General features: G+C 43.0%; 1 protein-coding gene across 3 annotated transcripts in view; it reads right to left on the bottom strand.

The window, feature by feature from the left end:
* Positions 1-23,834, bottom strand: part of NCOR1 (nuclear receptor corepressor 1) — a 177,885-nt gene that overhangs the window by 40,643 nt on the left and 113,408 nt on the right. For all 3 annotated transcript variants that reach the window (XM_062216449.1, XM_062216450.1, XM_062216451.1), the window contains 3 exons: positions 18,800-18,929; positions 14,890-15,085; positions 6,418-6,578 (listed from right to left, as the gene is read on the bottom strand). In XM_062216449.1, coding sequence (XP_062072433.1) covers positions 6,418-6,578; positions 14,890-15,085; positions 18,800-18,929 — 487 coding nt within the window. The remainder of the gene's footprint in view (positions 1-6,417; positions 6,579-14,889; positions 15,086-18,799; positions 18,930-23,834) is intronic.

Below are 23,834 nucleotides of genomic sequence, written 5' to 3'. Positions count from 1 at the left end.
GAAAGATGTGAGAAGGCCCTAAACTCTCACCTTTGGCTGACATGAAAGCTCTGCAGAGCAGGAAACGAAGACTAAAATGAAGCTGCCAATTGCCTTGACTGAAGGCTAAAGGCACACCCCAATATACACAGAGAAACCCTTAAAGACTGGAAAATTAATGGTTTTACGAATTCGGGGATTCTCTGTCTAATCATTAACTGACCACTAGGCTAACTAAGCAGAACTTTCATATGACAAATAATTCAGATTCTACAAAATTAGTTCAAGAAAGTCATTGAACAAATAAACAACAACTAAAAACAGAAATAGAAATAACAAGCCCCTCTCCTGTGTGGTCTTGGGTGATGGTTCGCCACTTACTCACTTGACTCAGAAAAATCCCACAAAATTATGCAAATCAAGAGGTTCCAACCTTTGTGTTTACTTCAAGAACACCCGAGAAACTGCCCAGGCTATCAAGGATATGCACATCCAAAAAGCTCTGTCATTCAACCATTACAATGGCGGAGCAGCTGGGAGTGCTCAGGCCAAGCAGTGAGGCTGGACAAAGGGTCAGTGGCCAAAACGAGTGCTGAGTTTCTGTTGTACCTGCTTAAAAATGCAGAGAATGATATGGAACTGAAGAGTCTGGATGTAGATTTTCTGGCCACTGAACACATTCACTTGAACAAAGCCCCCAAGCTGCACCACCATCCCTACAGAACTCATGCTGGGATTAATTCATACGTGAGCTCCCCGTGCCACATGGAGGTGATCCTCACTGAAAGGAAACAGACCGTCCCTAAACCAGCAGAGGACACGGCACAGAAGAAAGACAGCCCAGAACTTCAGCAGAAGTCAGCTTGTGAAGAGCCCTGGCAGCTCTGCCAAGAGTTGGATCACTGGAAATGGACCTGCCCTGGAGTCGAAGGATGCCCAGGTCAGAGCCACAGATCTTATTGGCTCTAAGCTGAAAAGCCCTTCACTCAGCCCAACTTCCAAAGTGACCACTGCAGCTGAGGGGATGGTCAAGTAGGGTCAGCAACATTGCAGGCAGAACTGTAAATTTCTTGTTAGAGATGCCCCCTGCCTTGACCTGGCCAGCTCTCCTCCCAGGCCAGCCAAGTAATGAAAGTCAACAGAGTGCCTTCCCCTAGGAGGTTCACACCTCCCTTAGCATATACCCCATGTGAAGAGATAGATAGGTCTGGGCCTCTTAACTTACAAGGCCTAAAGCCCACCAGATTATTATCAAGCCCCTTCTATCAGGTTCTATTTGCCTCTCAATCAGAAAACTTAATTGTAGCTTAGACAGCACCTTTCTTAGCTCCTCTAATAATGACTCTGTCCTTTGTTCTAGACCCTGTCTAGCGTACTTGGGCCTCATTCCTTTGTAATCATAACCTCTACTCTACCACCAATGGCTCTACTCCCAACCTGTGTGTACTGATGGTCCTCTTCCCCACTTAATGCAGTATAATTGTTCAAACTTGGTAAATGCCACTCTTAGGATCATTGGTTACTATCCTCACTCTGTCTTTTATGACCTTGTCTAAATATGATCAGAGTCGGCAAACTTGGAAGGCTTCCATAGCCTTGGCAACTCATGACAACAGCCTAGGGTGGTTACTGGTGCCATAAACTAGAGTGTCAATTTGTTGGGTCAACAACAAGAGCCACTGTGCACTTGCTCCTCATGTGGGATCTCTGTCCTTAATGTGCTGTACATTGTGATTTAATGCTATAACTAGTACTCAAACAGTATGTTTCACTTTGTGTTTCTATGTGGGTGCAAACTGTTGAAATCTTTTTTTTTTTTTTTAATTTTTATTTTTGACAGGCAGAGTGGACAGTGAGAGAGAGAGAGAGACAGAGAGAAAGGCCTTCCTTTTTGCCGTTGGTTCACCCTCCAATGGCCGCCGCGGTAGTGCGCTGCGGCCGGCGCACCGCGCTGTTCCGATGGCAGGAGCCAGGTGCTTCTCCTGGTCTCCCATGGGGTGCAGAGCCCAAACACTTGGGCTATCCTCCACTGCACTCCCTGGCCACAGCAGAGAGCTGGCCTGGAAGAGGGGCAACCGGGACAGGATCGGTGCCCCGACCGGGACTAGAACCCGGTGTGCCGGCGCCGCAAGGCGGAGGATTAGCCTGTTGAGCCACGGCGCCGGCCCAAACTGTTGAAATCTTTATACTAAATTGATCTTCTGTATATAAAGAGAATTGAAAATGAATCTTGATGTGAATGGAAGGGGAGAGGGAGTGCGAGAGGGGAGGGTTGTGGGTGGGAGGGAAGTTATGGGAGGGGGAAGCCATTGTAATCCATAAGCTGTACACTGGAAATTTATATTCATTAAATAACAGTTAAAAAAAAAAGAAAAAGAAAAAAAAAAGAAAGAAAGACAGCCCAGAAGACACTAAGAAACCAAAACTTACGCTTGGGAATAAAGTCAGCATAAAATAAATGCAAATTAAAGAAAAGGACAAAAAGAAACAAACAATAAGCCCAGGGTGGCAGAAGGAGGATGCAGATCTGATTTCCTGAGTTGCCACATTATATAAAATACCCAGTTTTGACCAAAAATTACTAAATAGACTAAGAAACAAGTGGGAGCCACACATGTGAAATACAGCAGTGAACTGTCTGAACTTTGCACTTACTACACACACTTTACCAGCCATTATAAATATCTTCAAAAAACTAAAATCACATGTAAATAATTACAGCAAAGTATGAGAATGATGGTCTCGTCAAAAGAGAATATCAACAAAGAGAAAGAAATCATAAAAAAGAACAAAATGGAAATGCTGAGAAATGTAAAAACTGAGAGAGGAAAAAACTCAGCAAACTAAGAATTGAAGGAAATCCTTCATTTTGGTTAAAGGCAGCAATGAGAAGCATATAATTAACATCATAGCTAACTGTGAAGTACTGAATGCCTTCATCCCAAGATCAGCAACAGGAAATGCATGTCACATTCAGCATTTCTATTCAATATCACTTGAAAGTTTTATCTTGCCAGTGCAATAAAACAAGAAAAAGAAATATACAGACTAAAGGTTAGAAAGGAAAAAATATGACTATCCTCATTTGCAGACAATATGCTTACATAAAGAAATCCACCAAAACAAAAAAGAATTTAAAAACCAAAATCCTACTAGAAGCACTAACTCAATGTTACAGGAGGCAAATAAAAATACAGAAGTCAATTATATTTCTATATAATAGCAAGAACTGGAAGATAAAAAATTTTAGGCCAGCGCCACGGCTCACTAGGCTAATCCTCCGCCTGTGGCGCCAGCACACCAGGTTCTAGTCCCAGTTGGGGCACCGGATTCTGTCCTGGTTGCTCCTCTTCCAGGCCAGCTCTCTGCTATGGCCCGGGGAAGGCAGCGGAGGATGGCCCAAGTGCTTGGGCCCTGCACCCGCTTGGAAGACCAGGAAGAAGCACCTGGCTCCTAGCTTCGGATCAGCGCAGTGCGTGGCCATGGCGGCCACTTAGGGGGTGAACCAACGGAAAAAGGAAGACCTTTCTCTCTGTCTGTCTCTCTCTAACTCTGCCTGTCAAAAAATAAAAATAAATAAATAAAATAAAAAATTTTAATTAGCATCATTTAAAACATAAAATAGGGGTCGTCATTGTGGTATAGCGGGTAAAGCCGCCGTCTGCAGTGCTGGCATCCCATATGGGCACCAGTTTGAGTACAGGCTGCTCCACTTCCGATCCAGCTCTCTGCTGTGGCCTGGGAAAGCAGTAGAGGATGGCCCAGGTCCTTGGGCCCCTGCACCCGCATGGGAGACCCAAGAGAAACTCCTGGCTCCTGGCTCCGGATTGGCGCAGCTCTTGCGGTTGTGGCCGATTTGGGAGTGAACCAGTGGATAGAAGACTTCTCTCTCTCTGCTTCTCCTTCTCTATGTAACTCTGACTTTCAAATAACTAAATAAATCTTAAAAAAAGATAAAATAATTTAAAATAATGAAGTAACATAAATCTAACAAAGTGTACATAAAACTGCTAAAGTAAAAATGGAAGAGATACACATTCATGGGTTAGAGGATTCAATACTGTTCATTCCTACCCCCAATCTGTAGATTTAATGCAATACGAATGAAATCCCAAGCTTTTTAAGAAATTGACAAACTGATTAAATAATTTATAGGGACATGCAAAAGACATAGCATAAACAAAATAATCTTAAGAAACAAAACCACCACTTACTATAAAGCTAGAAAGATCAAACCTGTGGTGCTGACAAAAGCGTGGACAAGGGAACAGCACTGAAAGTATAGAAATAGACACACACATACACAGCCAACTGATTTCTAACACAGGCAGTAAAGCAGTCAAGTGGAGGAAGAAAAATTTTTCATCCAATGGCACTGGAACTAGCAATCCAAGTGGAAAACTGAATGTCAAGTCTAACCTCATACCACACACAAAAGTTATTTAACACTTATTATAGGCCTTGACATAAAATTCACAACTAGAAAGCTTTCACGAGAAAACTCAGATTATCTCACAACCTTGGAAAAAGCAAAGAAATCATAATGAAACAGAATTAATCATAAGGAGAAAAGAGTATATACATACTACATCAAGGAAAATAAAAGACAAGCCACAAATAAACATTTCTAATACACATATCCATTCAATAGAGAACTTTCAACCATAATACATAAAGAATTTCTACAACTCAGTAACAGAAAGACTCAATAGTAATGGACAATGCTTAATATAGGTTGAGCATCTCTTTTCTAAAATGCTTAGGACCAGAGAGATGTGTTTTGGATTTTGGAATATCTGTATATACCTAATTAAATATCCAAGGGATATTCATTTATGGTTTATATATACCTTATACACATAGCCCAAATGTAACTTTATACATATTTTTAATGTACCTGTGTGGCTTTATTTTTTTTTAGGATTTATTTGAAAGGCAATTAGAGAATGAGAGGAACAGAAGAAGAGAGATGGAGGGAACGATTGGGGAAAACAGAGAAAGAGATCAATTGATCTTCCATCCACAGGTTCACTCTTCAAATAGCTACAACAGAAAGGAAAGGGGCAGAACAAAGCCAGGAGCCAAAAGCTTCATTAGGGTCTTCCACATGCATATAGGGGTTCAAGCACTTGGGCCATCTTTTGTGGCTTTCCCAGGCATATTAGCGGAGAGCTGGATTCGAAGTGGAGCAGCCAGGACATGAACCAGCACCCACATCAGCTACTGAGTGTCACCATGCCACAACACTGGCCCCCACACCTGTGTTTTGACTGCAATCTGTCATATGAGGTTAAATATGGAATTTTCCACCTGTGTGATCAAACTCAAAAAGTTTTACATCTGGGAACATTTCAGATTTTGAACTTTCAGATTAGGGATGCTCCACCTGTGGTTACATCACAGAGACAGATGTTCAATTAACAAGTACACAAAAAAGTACTCAACATCGTTTGTTGTCATGTGCAAAATCTAACAATGAGATATTGCTACACATTTATTTAGTATGACTAAAATGAAAAAGACTGACGAGAAAACTGAGCAAATACAAAACTACTCTAGGAAATCACACACACACACACACACACACACATCCCACTCCCAGAGAACTACACTAGAGAAATGAAACTATATGTCCACAAAGAACCTACTCTAAGAATGCTCAAAACAGCTATATTCTTAGTAGCCAAAACGTAGTTCAGGTTTCCACCAACAGGGTTGGATAAACAAACTGTTCCAACAATGGAGTATTACTCAGCAGTAAAGAGGAAAAGTACTTACTACACAAAAACCTGACTGAATCCCTAAAATCACTATGCCGAGTTAAAGAAAATAGACATAAAAGAATGTATACGGTTTGATTCATTTCACAGGAAGTTCTAGAAAAAGCAAGATGAACCTATGAAAACAGAAAGTATAACAGTGGTGGGGAAGAGACCTGCACAGGAAGCCAGGAAAAATTTTCTGAAGTGATGAAAATGTTTAGTGACTTGATTAGAGTTGGGTCACATTGTACACATTAGCCAAAACTGACTGAACTATTAGGATCAAATCATATCTCAACTGAAAAAGGAAAAAATACCAGGAAGAAGATGTAATGGCCAAAATCAGAATAAAGTAGGACTTTCCTCTAAAATAAATAATTTAATATTTAAAAAAATATTCTACTAGTTGAAAATACTACAGTCTGCTTTACATTACACTAAACTTCAGGGCAAACATATGCCTTTGGTAAGTCAGAACAGGTAGTATGCCCTGGCCACTCAAACTATGAACAGAGTATAGCAAATGCTGCATTTCTTGATCATTATCTCTGGAAGTTTCATATTCAGATACATTATTCTTTATTAGTACTCTTGACAAATTAGCACGAGGAAGAGGGAAAAGTTTCTCCTAAGAGACATTCAATAGGAAATCTACAGTAAGGCACAGCCATTTTACCTGTGAGATGGAGCCTCCCATGATGAAAGACGGTTTTTCGGAAGCCACTGTGGTTTTGGACGATGGGATGAGGGGTGGTGGCGGCCTGGTTGGTCGAGTTGTTGGAAGCCGAACCCCTTCAGGAAGATTAGTTATCACTTGATGGGGAGCAGGCTGGAGGACTTCGAAAAGGAAAAGGTGATTTAAAATAGTCAATTTCCTCGTTTGCAACATGATACTTCTCTCAGTCATTTCTAAATTTGCGAATCACAAATTAAATTACAGATATAAAATGAAGTCAAGGATGAACATTTCTATTGTAAGCTTCTTTCTCTTAAGCCTATATATATATTCACGTCACAAATGGTACTTGTGAGGCTGAAACATTCCACCCTCTTCACATCAGAGCTTTCAAGCTGATACTCATTCAAATGCTTTCTGCTTAGTCTACGCAAACGTCAATCTTCAATGATTTCTTCCTCACTCTCTGTCACTCTTGACCTCACAATGCAGGTGAGAAAAAAACGGTGCTTAAGGGCCAGCTGCTATCATTGCTTCATAGATTATGCTGACACGACCGACAACCAGTGAGATGTCCTCTCCTCATGCTGCATAATTTGAGCAACACTAATTGCCTGGCTCTCACAGAACAGTTGAATTTCTGCAGGCCGAAGAGGGATGGTGGAGTTCAAGACTGTCAGAAAATACACGCATTCTTCAATCAAAAGCTAATCAATATCACAATGTAAAAGTATTGATATACATTTCCCAGTGGCCCAGTGAATCTCAACAGAATACAACTAAAGATGGAATGCAGAGAAACAAGGAGGTTGTTCTCAAACAGCAAGGACATGTCCTGCGGAGCAGCTCATTCATGAGATTATCCCGCCCATGTGGAGCCTCTATGGGTAAATGGCCAGCAGCCACTGCACCGAGGAGTTTTACCTAGCAGGACACTAGAGCGGGCTGCTCTCATATAAGGCTGTGGAGTGGCTCAACTGACTTCTCTTGGAGAGAGCCTACACGGTGAGGCTGACCTTGCTGTGGTACTATGCACCTGTGCTTCCTGTTCTAGAGCATAAGGCATATAGGCGACTGATTTTCCTATGAAAGTTAAAGTTATCAAAATAATAGTAAGTGTGAAAGGACCAAGCCCATACCATCCATGGGCAGATCTAGTCTATATACTACAATCAAAGTTGGAAATTCTTGGGGGTGAGGGATCTACCATGGAGAGGTTAGGAAGTACTCTCAATCTAACTTCTATGTAAATCACATCATTTTTCTCTTTACGGGACAAAAAAATGTTTCTTTTCCTCTTAAGGAGAATCAAGTGTTTCCACATGCAAGAGAATCACAACAGGCAAACACCAGATTAGCAAGCAATTCTGTGAATTCAAGTCTAGCCTGAATTACAGCTAAGCTCTTCAAGGGTTTCAACTCTTTATTTTTTAATTTTTTTTTAATTTTTGACAGGCAGAGTGGAGAGTGAGAGAGAGAGAGAGAGAGAAAGATCTTCCTTTTCTGCTGGTTCACCCCTCAATGGCCGCTGGAGCCAGCGGGCTGCCGCTGGCGCATCGCGCTGATCCGAAGCCCGGAGCCAGGTGCTTCTCCTGGTCTCCCATGCGGGTGCAGGGCCCAAGCACTTAGGCCATCCTCCACTGCACTCCTGGGCCACAGCAGAGAGCTGGCCTGGAAGAGGGGCAACAGGGACAGAATCCGGCGCCCCGACCGGGACTAGAAGCTGGTGTGCTGGTGCTGCAGGCGGAGGATTAGCCTAGTGAGCTGTGGCGCCAGCCGGGTTTCAACTCTTAAAATTAGCCTGTTGATGCTCATTTCTTAATATTGAGAAAAATAAGTTTAAGAAATGGAAGACTTTCAAAGACACAGATCAAGCTAATTCAAAAATCCTACAGAAAGTTCTAAAACATAAATATAACTGTAATAATATTAATGACGATTACATAACACACAAGTTATTTCCAAGCATGCCAAAATATAGTCAGATTAAGAACTTTAAATACATACAAATAATTTTTTCTTTATTTAAATGAAATTGACATACTGGAATGATTTTTGAAAATCAGAACAGCACAACGTAAAAATCATCTCTATGCATTTAGATGTGTAGCATTTTAACATCGGCCAGGAAAAAATTACCATTCATTTCATTACTCTTTTTCCTGTTCTTATCCATTTATCCTTACAAATAAATTTAGTTTAAAAACATTTTCAGTACTTTCTCCTCAAAGTATCACTAGAATTTCCATTTAATTTGCATTATAAATAGTAGAAATTTTATATACTTTATAATAATGAATTTTCTATTAAAGGAATTTAGTTTTTTTTCATATAGGTTGGAGCATTACTTGTCAAAAGTTATTCCTACATACTTAATATTCTGTTGCTAGGAAAATCACCTTTTCATATATACATGTTTGTATATTTAACACGATACTGTAGATGTATCAGAAAGATGTGAATTTCTACTTTTTCTAAGAAACTTCAATTTTCCTTTTAGCTCTAATAACTTTTCAATTGATTCCTTTAGGATTTCTAGGTGGACACTCTTATCCTTAAGTTACAATTTGCCTTACCTATTCAAATGCTCAAACTTCTCCAACTACACTGTATTAAGAGATGGGACACCTCTTTGTTCTTAGTCAATGTGAAGGTCTCTACTATTTCACTGTTCAGTTTTAAAATCTATAATTGGTTTCCAAAGGGATTCATCACCCAAAGGTATACAAAGTTTTGTCTACTCAGATATTTTTTAAAAATCAGAAACAATTACTATATTATCAATCAATAAAGCAAGTGCTGGGCACCACTGTATTACATGAAATATCTCAGCCTTCACAAAGAAACTAAAGCTAAGAACAATCAAATCTAATTGCCCAACTGCCTTCATACCACCTGAAACTTTTGAAAAGCAATGTAATTCCAGACTCTGTCGCTCTAAATCACAGAATGACAGTGTCTCACTGTGTATAATGGATGTTGTGTCTGAGGTATCTATCAAAATGATGATACAGTTTTATTTTCTGCTATATTAGTATGATGAATTAAGTGTCCTAATACTGAGTCAACAGATTTATGAAACAAACTTACTTCAAAAGAAAAATCACTTCTTTCTACAGAATTTAAATTGATGATTATATTAAAAATTCATTGCCTGATCACAATTTCTAGTAGTATATTTAAAAATCCACGAGTCGCCGGCGCCATGGCTTAACAGGCTAATCCTCCACCTTGCGGCGCTGGCACACCGGGTTCTAGTCCCGGTTGGGGCGCAGGACTCTATCCCGGTTGCCCCTCTTCCAGGCCAGCTCTCTGCTATGGCCCGGGAAGGCAGTGGAGGATGGCCCAAGTGCTTGGGCCCTGCACCCGCATGGGAGACCAGGAGAAGCATCTGGCTCCTGGCTTCGGATCAGCGAGATGCGCCGTCCGCAGCGGCCATTGGAGGGTGAACCAACGGCAAAAAGGAAGACTTTCCTCTCTGTCTCTCTCTCTCACTATCCACTCTGCCTGTCAAAAAATTTTTAAAAATTAAAAAATAAAAATAAAAATCCACGAGTCATATCAACATTTTTTTAAAAAGGATGGAAATCTAGCTAGTACTAAACACAACTATTTAGATCACCATGTACCCAGAGCTGGAAAAACAAAAGAAACCCAGAACAAACTGAATTCAGTTACATAGAAGCATTAACTCTTTTAAACCTTGCTTTAGAAACTCAATTCTAACTTTATCTCTGCATGTGTAAGTTTGAGTTACTTCACTGCAAGAAAAAGGCTTCAAAATCATCAGAAAAATTGGACAATACATGTAAATACTACAGGAAAGTAAAAATTCCCTAAGGTTTCTCCCAAAGTTCTTCCAAAGATGAGAAAAGCTTTAAGCAACTCAAAAAGGCACATCTACAATAATTATTTACACCCTTCACATTAAGAGAAGATTGACACAACCAACCAAATAGGTGGACAATAAGTGCTGCCCATCACTTTCTGAATGAAAACATGGAAGGAAAAGTAAAAAACACAGGTCTAACTTGGGTGAGCTGAATCAATATTTGCTGACGTTCTCTACATAAATCCACACTTTTGTTTTCTGTAACATTCCACAGACTATTTAAGATATTGCATTAAAACATCTGAGGTGGGGCTGGTACTATGGCACAGTAGGTTAATCTTCCACTTGCAGTGTCGGCGTCCCATATGGGCACCAGTTCAAGTCCCAGCTGCTCCTCTTCTAATCCAGCTCTCTGCTATGGCCTGGAAAACCAGCAGAAGATGGCCCAAGTGCTTGGGCCCCTGCACTAGCGTGGGAGACCTAGAAGAAGCTCCTGGCTTCTGCTCTCAGATCAACCCAGCTCTGGACATGGTGGCCATTTAGGGAGAGCCCATCAGATGGAAGACCATTCTCTCCATTTCTCCCTCTCTCTGTTCATAACTCTACTTCTCAAATAAATAAATAAAATCTTAAAAAAAAAGTCAAGCATTCTATATACATGCAACCTAACCGTAAACATTAAATGTTATTTAAAAGATCGTCCTATATAATGAGTGACAGGAGAGCTACAAAATCAAGGAGAGGGGGCGGGCTCTGTGGCGCAGCAGATTAAAGCCCGGGCTGTTGGGCCGGCACTGTGATGTAGCAAGTAAAGCCACTGCTTGAAGTGCTGGCATTCCATATGGGTGCCGGTTCAGTTCAAGTCCCAGCTGCCCCACTTCTGATCCAGCTCTCTGCTATGGCCTGGGAAAGCAGTAGAAGATGGCCCAAGTCCTTGGGCCCCTACACCTGTACGGGAGACCCGGAAGAAGCTTCTGGCTCCCAGCTTCAGATTGGTGCAGATCAGGCCATTGCAGCCATTTGGAGAGTGAACCAGCGGATGGAAGACCTCTCTATAACTCTCTTTCAAATAAATAAAAATAAATCTTAAAAAAAAAATCAAGGAGACATCAGACACTTGTTAAGTAAATTACTGTATGAATACATAGTATATACAGTATATGGGTTAACTAAAATAAAACTTAACCTCTGGATAGGATAAAATCTAACCAACTCTCCCACCTTGCAGAGAAGTACCTTAATGTCATACCGATCAAAGGTATGATGATAGCTTGCTTTTAAAACCACTGCATTATGATTAAAATTGGGATACCACCCAGTAGAAGATCAAATGGATTAACGTGACCACAGAGAAATCAAATTCAGTTTGGAGTCTCAAAATGTTGGGCTCTAGCCTGGTTCAGTTTTTCTAGCTTCCTTACAACTCATTTTATAAACTAGACTAGGAAAAGATAGAGGTTCCAAAGTAACAAGTTGATACACATATTATAAAGACCCAGATATTATTAAGTGAATAAAATTATGCTTTGGCATGAGTTCAACCAAGGAAAACTATTTAAAAGTTATTTTTGCTAAGTTTTATATTTCTTCCTCACAAAATCTATCCTAAATAATTTGTATAAGGAATACATAGATCAACAAATTATTTACATTTTGTTATTCCCCACTAATAGATTTTCTTGTAATTAGAATGCACAAAAGAAACAATTCTAGTGGTCACTGCTGTGACAAAGTAGGTTAATCCTCCACCTGTGGCACCAGCATCCCATATGGACACTGATTCTAATTCCAGCTGCCCCCTTTCCAATCTAGCTCCCTGCTGATAGCCTGGGAAAGCAGTGGAGGATGGCCCAAGTGCTTGGGTCTCTGTGTTATGTAATTAAATTTTTTTAAAAATTTTATTTTGATAGGTAGAGTTATAGACAGTGAGAGTGAGAGAGTGAGAGAGTAGAGAGAGTAGAGAGAGAGAGAGAGAGAGAGAGAGAGAGAGGGTCCTCCTTCTGTTGGTTCACTCCCCAAATGGCCGCTATGGCTGGCACTGCGCCGATCCAAAGCCAGGAGCCAGGTGCTAGGTGCTTCTTCCTGGTATCCCATGTGGGTGCAGGGGCCCAAGCACTTGGGCCATCCTGCACTGCCTTCCCAGGCCACAGCAGAGAGCTGGACTGGAAGAGGAGCAACCGGGACTAGAACCCAGTACCCATATGGGATGCCAGCGCCACAGGCAGAGGATTAACCCAGTGCACCACCGCGCCGGCCCAAAGTGTGTTATGTAATTAATAACTCATTACTAGTGTGCCTCTGAGCAGGAGGCAGATATATGGCAGAACCAGGTAGCTACTCCAGTTTCTATTTTATACTAAACAGCCGTTGAAATGCATGACATTTTAAAGATCACAGGTCTGGGGCTGCCACTGTGATACAGAGGATTGAGCTGAGCCTGTGATGCCTGCAGCCCCCAGGAGCATCAGTTTAAGTCCAAGCTGCTCCACTTCTGATCCAGGTCCCTGTTAATGCACCTAGGAAAGCAGCAGCAGACGCTCCAGTACCAGTACCCCGATACCCACATGGGAGACCTGGAGACCAGTGGATGGTTCACTCTCCCTCTCTCTGACTCTGCCTTGCAAATAAAGAAATCTTAAAAAAAAAACAAATAAAATAAAGCTCCCAGTTCCCATTTATCAACATAAGGTACTATCTTCTTACATACTAAGCACTCTGTAATATACAAATAATCCTTGGATTCACTAAAACCCAGAATACCCATGCATATTCTTGTTCTATGTCAGAAAAATTTATTATAATGTACAAATCACAGGGGCAGGTATTGTTGCACAGTGGGTTAGGCCATTGCCTGGGACTCCCAAATCCTGAAGTGATGAAGAGACTCACATCTACGAGTGAGTCTCGCCTCTGCTTCTGATGCAGCTTCTTGCTAATAAACCTGGATGCAGAAGATGATGGCAAAGTACTTCAGTTCCTGCCACCCACACAGAAAACCTGAATGGAGTTCTTGGCACCTGGCATCAGCCTGACCATCCCTGGCTGTTGTGGACATTTGAAGGAATGAACCAACAGAAAGAAGGGCTTGCTCATTTATTCTCTCTCTTTCTCTCTCTCCTTTTCGCCTTCTGTCACTCTTACTTTCAAGTAAATTAATTCTTTGTAAAAATTAGAAATCATGGCCGGCGCCGCGGCTCACTAGGCTAATCCTCCGCCTTGCGGCGCCGGCACACCGGGTTCTAGTCCCGGTCGGGGCACCGGTCCTGTCCCGGATGCCCCTCTTCCAGGCCAGCTCTCTGCTGTGGCCAGGGAGTGCAGTGGAGGACGGCCCAAGTACTTGGGTCCTGCACCCTATGGGAGACCAGGAGAAGCACCTGGCTCCTGCCATCGGATCAGCGCGGTGCGCCGGCCGCAGCGCGCCAACCGCGGCAGCCATTGGAGGGTGAACCAACGGCCAAGGAAGACCTTTCTCTCTGTCTCTCTCTCTCACTGTCCACTCTGCCTGTCAAAAAAAAAAAAAAAAAAAAAAATTAGAAATCATTTTAAGAAAGTAAAAGTGTATTGTGGCCGGCACCGCGGCTGAATAGGCTAATCCGACGCCTTACGGCGCCAGCAACCAGGTTCTAGTCCCGGTCAGGGCGCCCCTCTTCCAGGCCAGCTCTCTGCTATGGCCTGGGAGTGCAGTGGAGGATGGCCCAAGTGCTTGGGCCCTGCACCCACAAGGGAGACCAGGATAAGCGCCTGGCTCCTGCCTTCGGATCAGCACGGTGCACCCAGCCACGGCGGCCATTGGAGGGTGAACCAACGGCAAAAGGAAGACCTTTGTATCTGTCTCTCTCTCACTGTCCACTTTGCCTGTCCCAAAAAAAAAAAAGTGTATTGTAACGCCAACAAACAGGACACATCTATTCAAATGTGTCACCTGAAATAACAACAGTGACACAACACTGAGAGGTGCCTCCACAATATCTACTGTCTAGTATATCTATTAATGTACTGAGAATATACTAAGATGCTAATTTGCATACACTATATTATACATAAAATCATGCTGAGTCAAGTGTTATATATAATAATACTAAACGCTCATTCTTAACTTTACAACCCCAGCAAGGTAATATATATTATTACTGTAATCTTATAGATGGGAAGTCTAATGCTATGAAGGATTAAGTGACTTGACTATGGCCACACAGCTGGCAAATGCCAGGGTAAAGTTAAGCCAGGGTCTGACTGGCACTATCCATTAGAAAAAGCAGCCTCCCACCATATCACAGAATTAGAACATGACACTGCCGTGCATGATTTGCATCAAGGACAAGACAACAATTCTCGGTGACTCTGAAAATTCAGACGAACGGAGCATAAAGCGTGGCTCTGATAGTCTTCAGCATAAAGATTAGTATTAGAAAATTCACATTAACCAGAAAAATGTTACTACCATCAATAATGTTAGTCAATAAAACTAACATTCCTTAATAGTTTACCTAAGATCAACTGAAGGAATTGTATCTATTAGGGACAAATGTAGTAAATCAGTTGATTAGCCCTTAACATATAAAGCACAAAAAATACTACTTCTGGGCTAAGTTTTGTTTCCCTTCAGGAAGTTCTCTCTGGTAGTAGTGCCAGCCACCTACCTTCCCACTCTCTGTTTGGACTTTTGGCAGCACCACATGGACTGGTAGAACTTCTGCACTCCAAATCCATCTGCTCCTGCCTCTGCCGCTGTTCCTCCAGCAGTGCTGACTCATGCATCGCTTTAATGTGTCGCTGGTAGAGAGCATAGCCACTCACTGGGGTTCCAATTGGTATATTACATGGGGTGCAGGAAACCTATAGAAGAAAAAAAATCTAAATATGCCAATAACCAATGTAGTAATAATGACATCTGTTACAAGTAATGCTATTTCTTTTTTTTTCTTTTTTTTTCTTTTTTTACAGGCAGAGCGGACAGTGAGAGAGAGACAGAGAGAAAGGTCATCCTTTTGCTGTTGGTTCACCCTCCAATGGCCTCTGCGACCAGCACGCTGCCGCCCGTGCACCACGCTGATCCAAAGACAGAAGCCAGGTGCTTCCTCCTGGTCTCCAATGCGGGTGCAGGGCCCAAGAACTTGTTCCATCCTCCACTGCACTCCCGGGCCACAGAAGAGAGCTAGCCAGGAAGAGTGGCAACAGGGACAGAATCCGGCGCCCCGATCAGGATTAGAACCCGGTGTGTTGGCGCCGCAGGCATAGGATTAGCCTATTGAGCCGCGGCGCTGGCCACAAGTAATGCTATTTCATTGATATTACTGGTTCAGCCTATTTTACCATATTAATCTTCAAAAATAATGCTTAAAATGCTAGAAAGTTCTTTTCAGAGCTGAACACAATGTAAATAACAAAAACTATGATAAAAAAATTAAAATTAGAAGCTAAAACACACCCATATGATTTCGGCTTATAATGGCCACGTTCCTTGTGGCCTGGCCTAGGGTCCCACCCCTACATCCCTGTCTTTCAATTACCACATCCAATTCTGTGGGTTTAAATGTCATCCTTTTGTTAATGACACATCTAGATCCTATTTTTTTTTTTTTTTGACAGGCAGAGTGGACAGTGAGAGAGAGAGAGACAGAGAGACAGGTCTTCCTTTGCCATTGGTTCACCCTCCAATGGCAGCAGCGGCGGGCGCACCGCGCTAATCCAAAGCCAGGAGCCAGGTGCTTCTCCTGGTCTCCCATGGGGTGCAGGGCCCAAGCACTTGGGCCATCCTCCACTGCACTCCCGGGCCATAGCAGAGAGCTGGCCTGGAAGAGGGGCAACCAGGACAGAATCCAGCGCCCCGACCGGGACTAGAACCCGGTGTGCCGGCGCTGCAGGCGGAGGATTAGCCTATTATGCCGTGGCGCTGGTCTAGTTCCTATTTTTTGTTGTTGTTGTTGTTTTGTTTTTTTGAGAGGCAGAGTGGACAGTGAGAGAGACAGAGAGAGAAAGGTCTTCCTTTGCCGTTGGTTCACCCTCCAATGGTCGCCACGGCCGGCGCACCGTGCTGATCCGAAGGCAGGAGCCAGATGCTTCTCCTGGTCTCCCATGGGGTGCAGGGCCCAAGCACTTGGGCCATCCTCCACTGCACTCCCGGGCCACAGCAGAGAGCTGGCCTGGAAGAGGGGCAACTGGGACAGAATCTGGTACCCCGACCAGGAATAGAACCCGGTGTGCCAACGCCACAAGGCGGAGGATTAGCCTACTGAGCTGCAGCGCAGGCCCTAGTTCCTATTTCTAAGATACTTTCTCCAAGTCCCACACTTACATACAAAACTGCCTACCTAACAATTTTCTTGGGTATCTCAAAGCAATCCAGAACTTATTCAAATCAGGACTTTGCGTTTTCTAAACTCAATGCTTCTGCTTTAGTGCTCATCATGTTTTTTAGAAATGGAATCTCAGCTGCCCTAGCCAGAAACCTTGTCATCATCCTTGACTAATCCATCTCTCCCCTCCCACAGCCAATTCTCATCAACTCCTTCAGAGAGGCTCCCTAGCCACCCAGAAAAACACGGTGCTGATTCCCAGACTTGCTTGTTTTTAGTTCTGTTTCTCCTACTTCACAAAGAAAAGAACTCAGGCTATTTTGTCTAATGCTAAATAAACAGCCCAGAACACAGTTCACGGCCAAACACTTCACAAACAACCAACAGCACTAGGAAGCCCTAGAGATCCGATTATCTGAAGACTTGAAGGTTTTCCTCTACCATAGTAGGACTTTTTCACTGATTCTGAAACATACATAACCTTTGGTTTACATATAAACAAGGCAATTTCTCCTTTTGATATAAAGCCAAATGATCTGCTTTAATTCAATCACATTATTTCCTATTTGGAATTTAAAGTCTCTAAGAAAAAGCTCCTTCCTCTCTGAATATCCACAGAAATTTTTAACCTCATAAGAAATTACATTTTATATTCTTAAATATTTGTTTAAATATAAAAAGTCAGAGCTAGAGAGAAAAAGAGAGCGAGAGCGAGAAACAGAGAGAGACCTTCCATCTACTGGTTCACTTCCCAGATGGTCACAATGGCCAGGGCTGGGCCAGGCTGAAGCCAGAAGCCTCTTCCAAGTCTCCCATGTGGGTAGCAGGGGCCCAAACACTTGGGCCAACTTCTGCTGCTTTCCCTGGCCATTAGCAAGGAGGTAGATCAGAAGTGGTGCAGCTAGGACATCAACTGGCACCCATGTGGGATGCCAGCATTACAGGCAGCAGCTTTACCCACTGTGCCATTATTAAGAATTTTTTTCTCTGCTTTATTATCCAGAACAATTGCTAAGGCTTTTTAATGTTAGAGACTTTGATACAAAAATATTCCCAACAGCAATAAAATGTTATCTTAAGTGGTGGGTGTTGAGGCACAGTGGGTTAAGTTGACACGTGGGATACCTGTCCCTGAATCCAATCCAGTTTCCTGCTAATGTGTCCAGGAAGCAGCAAATGATGGCCCAAGTACTTGGGTTCCCTGCCACCCAGGTAGGAGACCTGGATGGAATTTCTGGCTCCTGGCATGGGCCTAGCCCAATCTTAGCTATCACAGGCATTTGGGGAATGCTGCCGCTTCTGTCATCTGACTTTCCAATACATAAACAGGTAAGTAAAACTTTTCAAAAAGGAATGCTGTTTTAAACGAGGCAGATACTCAACAAGGACCTGTTTAAGTAAACCAATTTGTTCTGGTAAGTCTATCATAAGCAGACACGTAACTTTTACCAATTATCATCAGAGACAGGCGTAAAATCCCTGGGGGCTCAGCGAGCTTCCCTGTTGGAACACAGAGATGCTGGGAAGGTAGTGAACACCTAGAGGATGATACCTTGGTCCAGACACCTCTTCCATTTGGCTGTTCATGAGCTGTATCCTTTACAATATGCCATAACAGTGAGTAAGGCTTTCTTGAGTTCTGTGACTCATTCAAGAAAAAAACTGTCAATGAGAGGGAGGGTGGGAAGATGCTCTGATTTGTGGCTTCATTGACCTGAAGCGCAGGTGACTGGAGGACCCAATACTTACAGGGTTGGCTTTTCTATAAAGTGAGGGCCATCTGTGGGACTGAGTCCTTATAGCCATGGCATCTCACACTAACTCCGGGGAGCTGATGTCAGAACTGAGTTGAGTTGTAGGATACCTACTTGGTGTCCAGACAGTTGGAGAACTGGATGATGCAAGGATAAGATGACCATATCTAAATCAAGCGTTGTGGGGAAAACAGTTCCCTGGTACGCAAAGTAGAAGCATGGTTACCAGTGGCTCGAGAGGAGGGAACAGGGAGTTGTTTAATAGGGACAGAATTTCAGATTTGAAAGATGAAAAAGTCTGTGCATCAGTTTCCCGATAATGTGGATACACTTAACACTACTGAATTGTATACTTACAATTGGTTAGGACGGTTAATTTCATGCAATGTGGTTTTCGCCACATTTTTAAAAAAACATTAAGAATCAACTGCAGAAGAGAAAAAATATGTCTATAGAGGTCTTGACATTTCAACTTCACTTTTCTTACATTGAAAACTTACCATTGGTGGGATAACAGCAGCTCGATGCTGAAGCTGAGGCAAGTCTAACGGATTTGGTTTTATTGGGGAGGAGACCAATATAGATCCAGTGGGGTTTAATAATGAAGGCTTTGAATCCAGAGGAAATATTCTGCAGTTGTCAATTAAAAAAAAAAGATAAATCGATATATTTTTGCTTAAAGAGACTTCAAACATATAATTATTCCTTCTAAGTTAATACACACACACACACACATCAACTCTTTTATTTTTTTGACAGGCAGTTATAGAGAGAGACAGAGAGAAAGGTCTTCCTTTTCCGTTGGTTCACCCCCCAAATGGCTGATGCAGCCGGTGCGCTGCACCAATCGGAAACCAGGAGCCACGTGCTTCCTCCTGGTCTCCCATGCGGATGCAGGGCCTAAGCACTTGGGCCATCCTCCACTGCTTTCCCGGGCCAGCAGAGAGCTGGACTGGAAGAGGAGCAACCGGGACAGAATCGGGCACCCCAACTGGGACTAGAAGCTGGGGTGCCGGCACCACAAGCGGAGGATTACCCAGGTGAGCCGCGATGCCAGCCACACATCAACTCTTAAAAGATATTTAAATAATAAAGAGAAGAAAATCCTAATATTGACTTATAGGCTGAAATTTATTAGAATTCAATCACCTATATTTACAATAAACATCTAGTAAACAACCATTAAAATACTCTCAGTTCTATTGTACCACTAAGATTTAAAACTAGTTACCTGTTACAGGATGTTTTGCTAGAATCAGAGTACTGTTCTAAACATTTCAGTAAGTTGCTACCATTTTAAAATTGAGAATTTCACCCTAAATTGCAAACTTCTGGCTTCTCATGAAAAATGGAGAACCAACACTGGAGAAACCAGTGTTCCACAGGCTGAGTCTGGCAGCCGCCTCATTCCAAAGCACACCTCCGCTTGCCACATTCACTCACGACCACACGACGCCACGGGACTCATTTGATTCCTATACCTACACTTGAGTGTAGGACACCCAAGAAACTATGTACCAGTGTCATGCCTTACAGTCTTTGACATATTTACCAATGCTGTCACATGGGAGAAGGTGAATAAATGTATAAGTTGGTAAGAAAATCAGAAAGTATAAAAGGAAACAATTTACGTATTATATAAAGAACAAGGATAATACTAAATATGTAGAAAATGAAGCATGTTTTCCAGTAGTTTGGAAGTGATGGAAACTTTGTATCATTCAGAAATTACAGCTTCTCAATTTCAAGCCTAATGTCATGTTCATCCCCTAGGATGTTCACCTTTTAAGATTACTGCTAAACCAATTTTTTCACTCATGTACACATACATAGATAATCCTTATTTACAATGAGAAGTTTCATTAATGAATTTTTTTTTTTTTTGACAGGCAGAGTGGACAGAGAGAGAGAGAGAGAGAAAGGTCTTCCTTAGCCGTTGGTTCACCCTCCAATGGCTGCCGCGGCTGGCGCACTGCGGCCGCTGCACCGCGCTGATCCGATGGCAGGAGCCAGGTGCTTCTCCTGGTCTCCCATGGGGTGCAGGGCCCAAGCACTTGGGCCACCCTCCACTGCAATCCCTGGCCACAACAGAGAGCTGGCCTGGAAGAGGGGCAACCGGGACAGAATCCGGTGCCCCGACTGGAACTAGAACCCCGGTGTGCCGGCACCGCAAGGAGGAGGATTAGCCTAGTGAGCCGCGGCGCCAGCTAGTCTCTTTCTTATTAAAAAAGGAAGAGAAAGGTCAACAAAAGGTAGGATCTGGCTGAGTTTCTGATTAATGCACACTAGAATTTGTACCAATCCGTCATCCAACTATGGTTCTAGGTGATTCCACTTTCTTCAAGAAAAAGGAAACACCAGGAAAGACTTCCAATTAGGGGCCGGTGCTGTAGCGCAGCAGGTTAACCCCCTGAAGCACCGGCATCCCATATGGGCACCAGTTCTACTCCCAGTTGCTCCTCTTCCAACCCAAGTCTCTGCTATGGCCTGGGAAAGCAGTAGAAGATGGTCCAAATGCTTGGGCCCCTGCACCCACGTGGGAGACTTGGAAGAATCTCCTGGCTTCGGATCGGCGCAGCTCCAGCCGTTGCAGCCATCTGGGGAGTGAACCATCAGACGGAAGACCTCTCTCTGCCTCTCCTCTCTCTTTGTAACTCTGACTTTCAAATAAATAAATAAATCTTTAAAAAAAAAAAAAAAAGACTTCCAATTAACTATCTCTCCATATCTGCGGACGACTGGTTCCAGGATCCCTTCAGATACCAAAATCTGAGGATGCTTTCAAGTCCCTTATATAAAATGGCAAAGCATTTGCACAAAGCCTAAGCACATCCCCCCATATATTTAAATCATCTCTAAGTTATTTATAGTATGTAATACAATGTAATGTTACATAGTTGTTATGCTGTATTTACTGGTGATGGAATAATTACAACAAAAATAAGTCTGTACGTCATCAGTACAGACGCAACCACTGAAGGCCTAACTACAAAGAATACCTAGGAGGTGCAAGGTGAATGATGCCGAAACAAGGAACGCTGGAGAGACGCTGAGAATCTGTGAAACGTAGGAGGCTGCAGCAGGGTGTGCCTGCACATCCCTTCATTCCTATGGATGCAGCATACTCCTAAGTACATGGCAAATTCAAGTTCTGCTTTTGGAACTTTCTGGTGTTTCTTTTATCAAATAGGCTTTTAAATTTATTTTAAAAAAACTTACTTGAGGCGCAGTTATTTAGCATAGTAGTTAAGACACAACTTAAGATGCCCACTCTCACATCTGAGTGTCTAGGTTTGAGTTCTAGTTCCACTTCTTTTTATTTTATTTTATTTTTTTTTAAATTTTTTTGACAGGCAGAGTGGACAGTGAGAGAGAGACAGAGAGAAAGGTCTTCCTTTTGCCGTTGGTTCACCCTCCAATGGCCGCTGCGGCCGGCGCACCGCGCTGATCCGATGGCAGGAGCCAGGTGCTTCTCCTGGTCTCCCATGGGGTGCAGGGCCCAAGCACTTGGGCCATCCTCCACTGCACTCCCGGGCCACAGCAGAGAGCTGGCCTGGAAGAGGGGCAACCGGGACAGGATTGGTGCCCCGACCGGGACTAGAACCCGGTGTTTCTGGCGCCGCAAGGCGGAGGATTAGCCTAGTGAGCCGCGGCGCCGGCCTAGTTCCACTTCTGATTCCAGCTTCCTGCTAATGTGCACCCTGGCAGGCAGAAGATGAGGGCGCAAGTATTGCAGAACCTATCACCTACACTGGAGACCTGGATTGAGGGGTTGGCTTCAACCTGGCCCAATCCAGGCTGTTGTGGGTATTTGAGGAGTGAACCAACAAATGGGAGATCTCTTCTCTATCTCTGTCTCTCTGCCTTTCAAAATAAACACATAATCCCCTTCAAATTTTTCTAAAAACATACTTGAAAGGCAGAGAGGCAGTGGGTATTAGGAATCCAATTACTGGAGCCACTACCACTCCTTCTCAGGGTCTACATTTGTGGGGAAGTAAGAGTGAGGAGCCAGAGCCATGAATTGAACCCAGGCATTCTAGGATGTGGGCAGTATTTCTGATTCAGAATTGGCTGAATGCTCTGATATAGAACCTGTGCATGGAGGGATAACTTTATATATTAAATAAAGAAGCATCTACTCCTATAAAATAGATTACCTTTAAATGTAGTGTTTTCAAAAATGATAAAGATGTGATCCATTTCATATTAAATTTACCTTTAAAGACTAAAAGTACTTGAAAATTAATTGGTATTATATCTGATATTTTACAAGCACACTTCAAAAAGTGTGTGGAAATGGAATTAAGATAATAAATGGTACTAGCACTGCAGTGTAGTGGCTAAAGCTGCTGTGTACATCCCATATGGGTGCCAGTTGGTGACCTGGCTGCTTCAATTCTAATCCAGCTCTCTGCTATGTGCCTAGGAAAGCAGTGGAAGATGGCTCAAGTTTTTAGGCCCATGCACCTGTGTGGGAGACCTGGATAAAGCTTATGGCTTCAGCCTGGACCAGTGCTGGTTGTTGTGGCCATCTGGGAAACAAACTGGAGGTTGGAAGGTATTTGTCTCTTCCTCTCTCTGTAACTCTGATTTTCAGAATAAATAATCTTTTTTTTTAAAGATTTTTTTTATTTATTTGACAGGTAGAGTTACAGACAATGAGAGAAAAAAGAGACAGACAGACAGATAGATAGACAGAAAGGTCTTCCTTCCGTTGGTTCACTCTCCAAACAGCTGCAATGGCCGGAATTGCGCCGATCCAAAGCCAGGAGCCAGGTGATTCTTCCTGGTTCTCATGAAGGTGCAAGGGCCCAAGTACTTGGGCCATCTTCTGCTATCCCACGCCACAGCAGAGAGCTGGACTGGAAGAGGAGCAACTGGGACTAGAACCAGTGCCCATATGAGATGCCGGTGCCACAGGTGGAGGATTAACCTAGTGTGCCACAGTGCTGGCCCCTAAATAAATCTTTTTTTAAAAAAAAAATTAAGGGGAGTTGGTGCAGTGGTGTAGCAGGTAAAGCCACTACCTGCAGTGCCAGCATCCCATATGGGCACCAGTTCAAGTCCTGGCTGCTCCACTTCTGATCCAGCTCTCTGCTATGTCCTGGGAAAGCAAAAGATGGTCCAAGATCTTGGCCCCCTGCACCCACATGGGGGACTCAGAAGAAGCTTCAGGCTCCTGACTTTGGATTGAGGCAGTTCCGGCTGTTGCTGCCATCTGAGGAATGATCCAATGGATAGAAGACTTTCTCTCTCTCTGCCTCTCTGTAACTCTTCCAAATAAATAAATAAATCTTTAAAAAAAAAAATAAGGAACATTTTCCACAACCTTTTTGGAAACCCCTTAGTAAATTATAAATATGAACAATCTAAAAATTTAACATATAAAAAACTTGTATTTAAAACATGTTCTAGGGGCTGGCACTATGCATAGCGGGTAAAGCTGCCACCTGCAGTGCCAGCATCCCATAGGCACCGGTTCAAGTCCCAGCTGCTCGTCTTCTGGATCCAGCTCTCTGCGATGGCCTGGGA

This window comes from Lepus europaeus, chromosome 18 (assembly GCF_033115175.1).
Source record: "Lepus europaeus isolate LE1 chromosome 18, mLepTim1.pri, whole genome shotgun sequence".
NCBI classification, from domain to species: Eukaryota; Metazoa; Chordata; class Mammalia; order Lagomorpha; family Leporidae; genus Lepus; species Lepus europaeus.
Note: the sequence above shows the minus strand (reverse complement) of the source record. Positions and strands in the feature narration are given on the sequence as shown.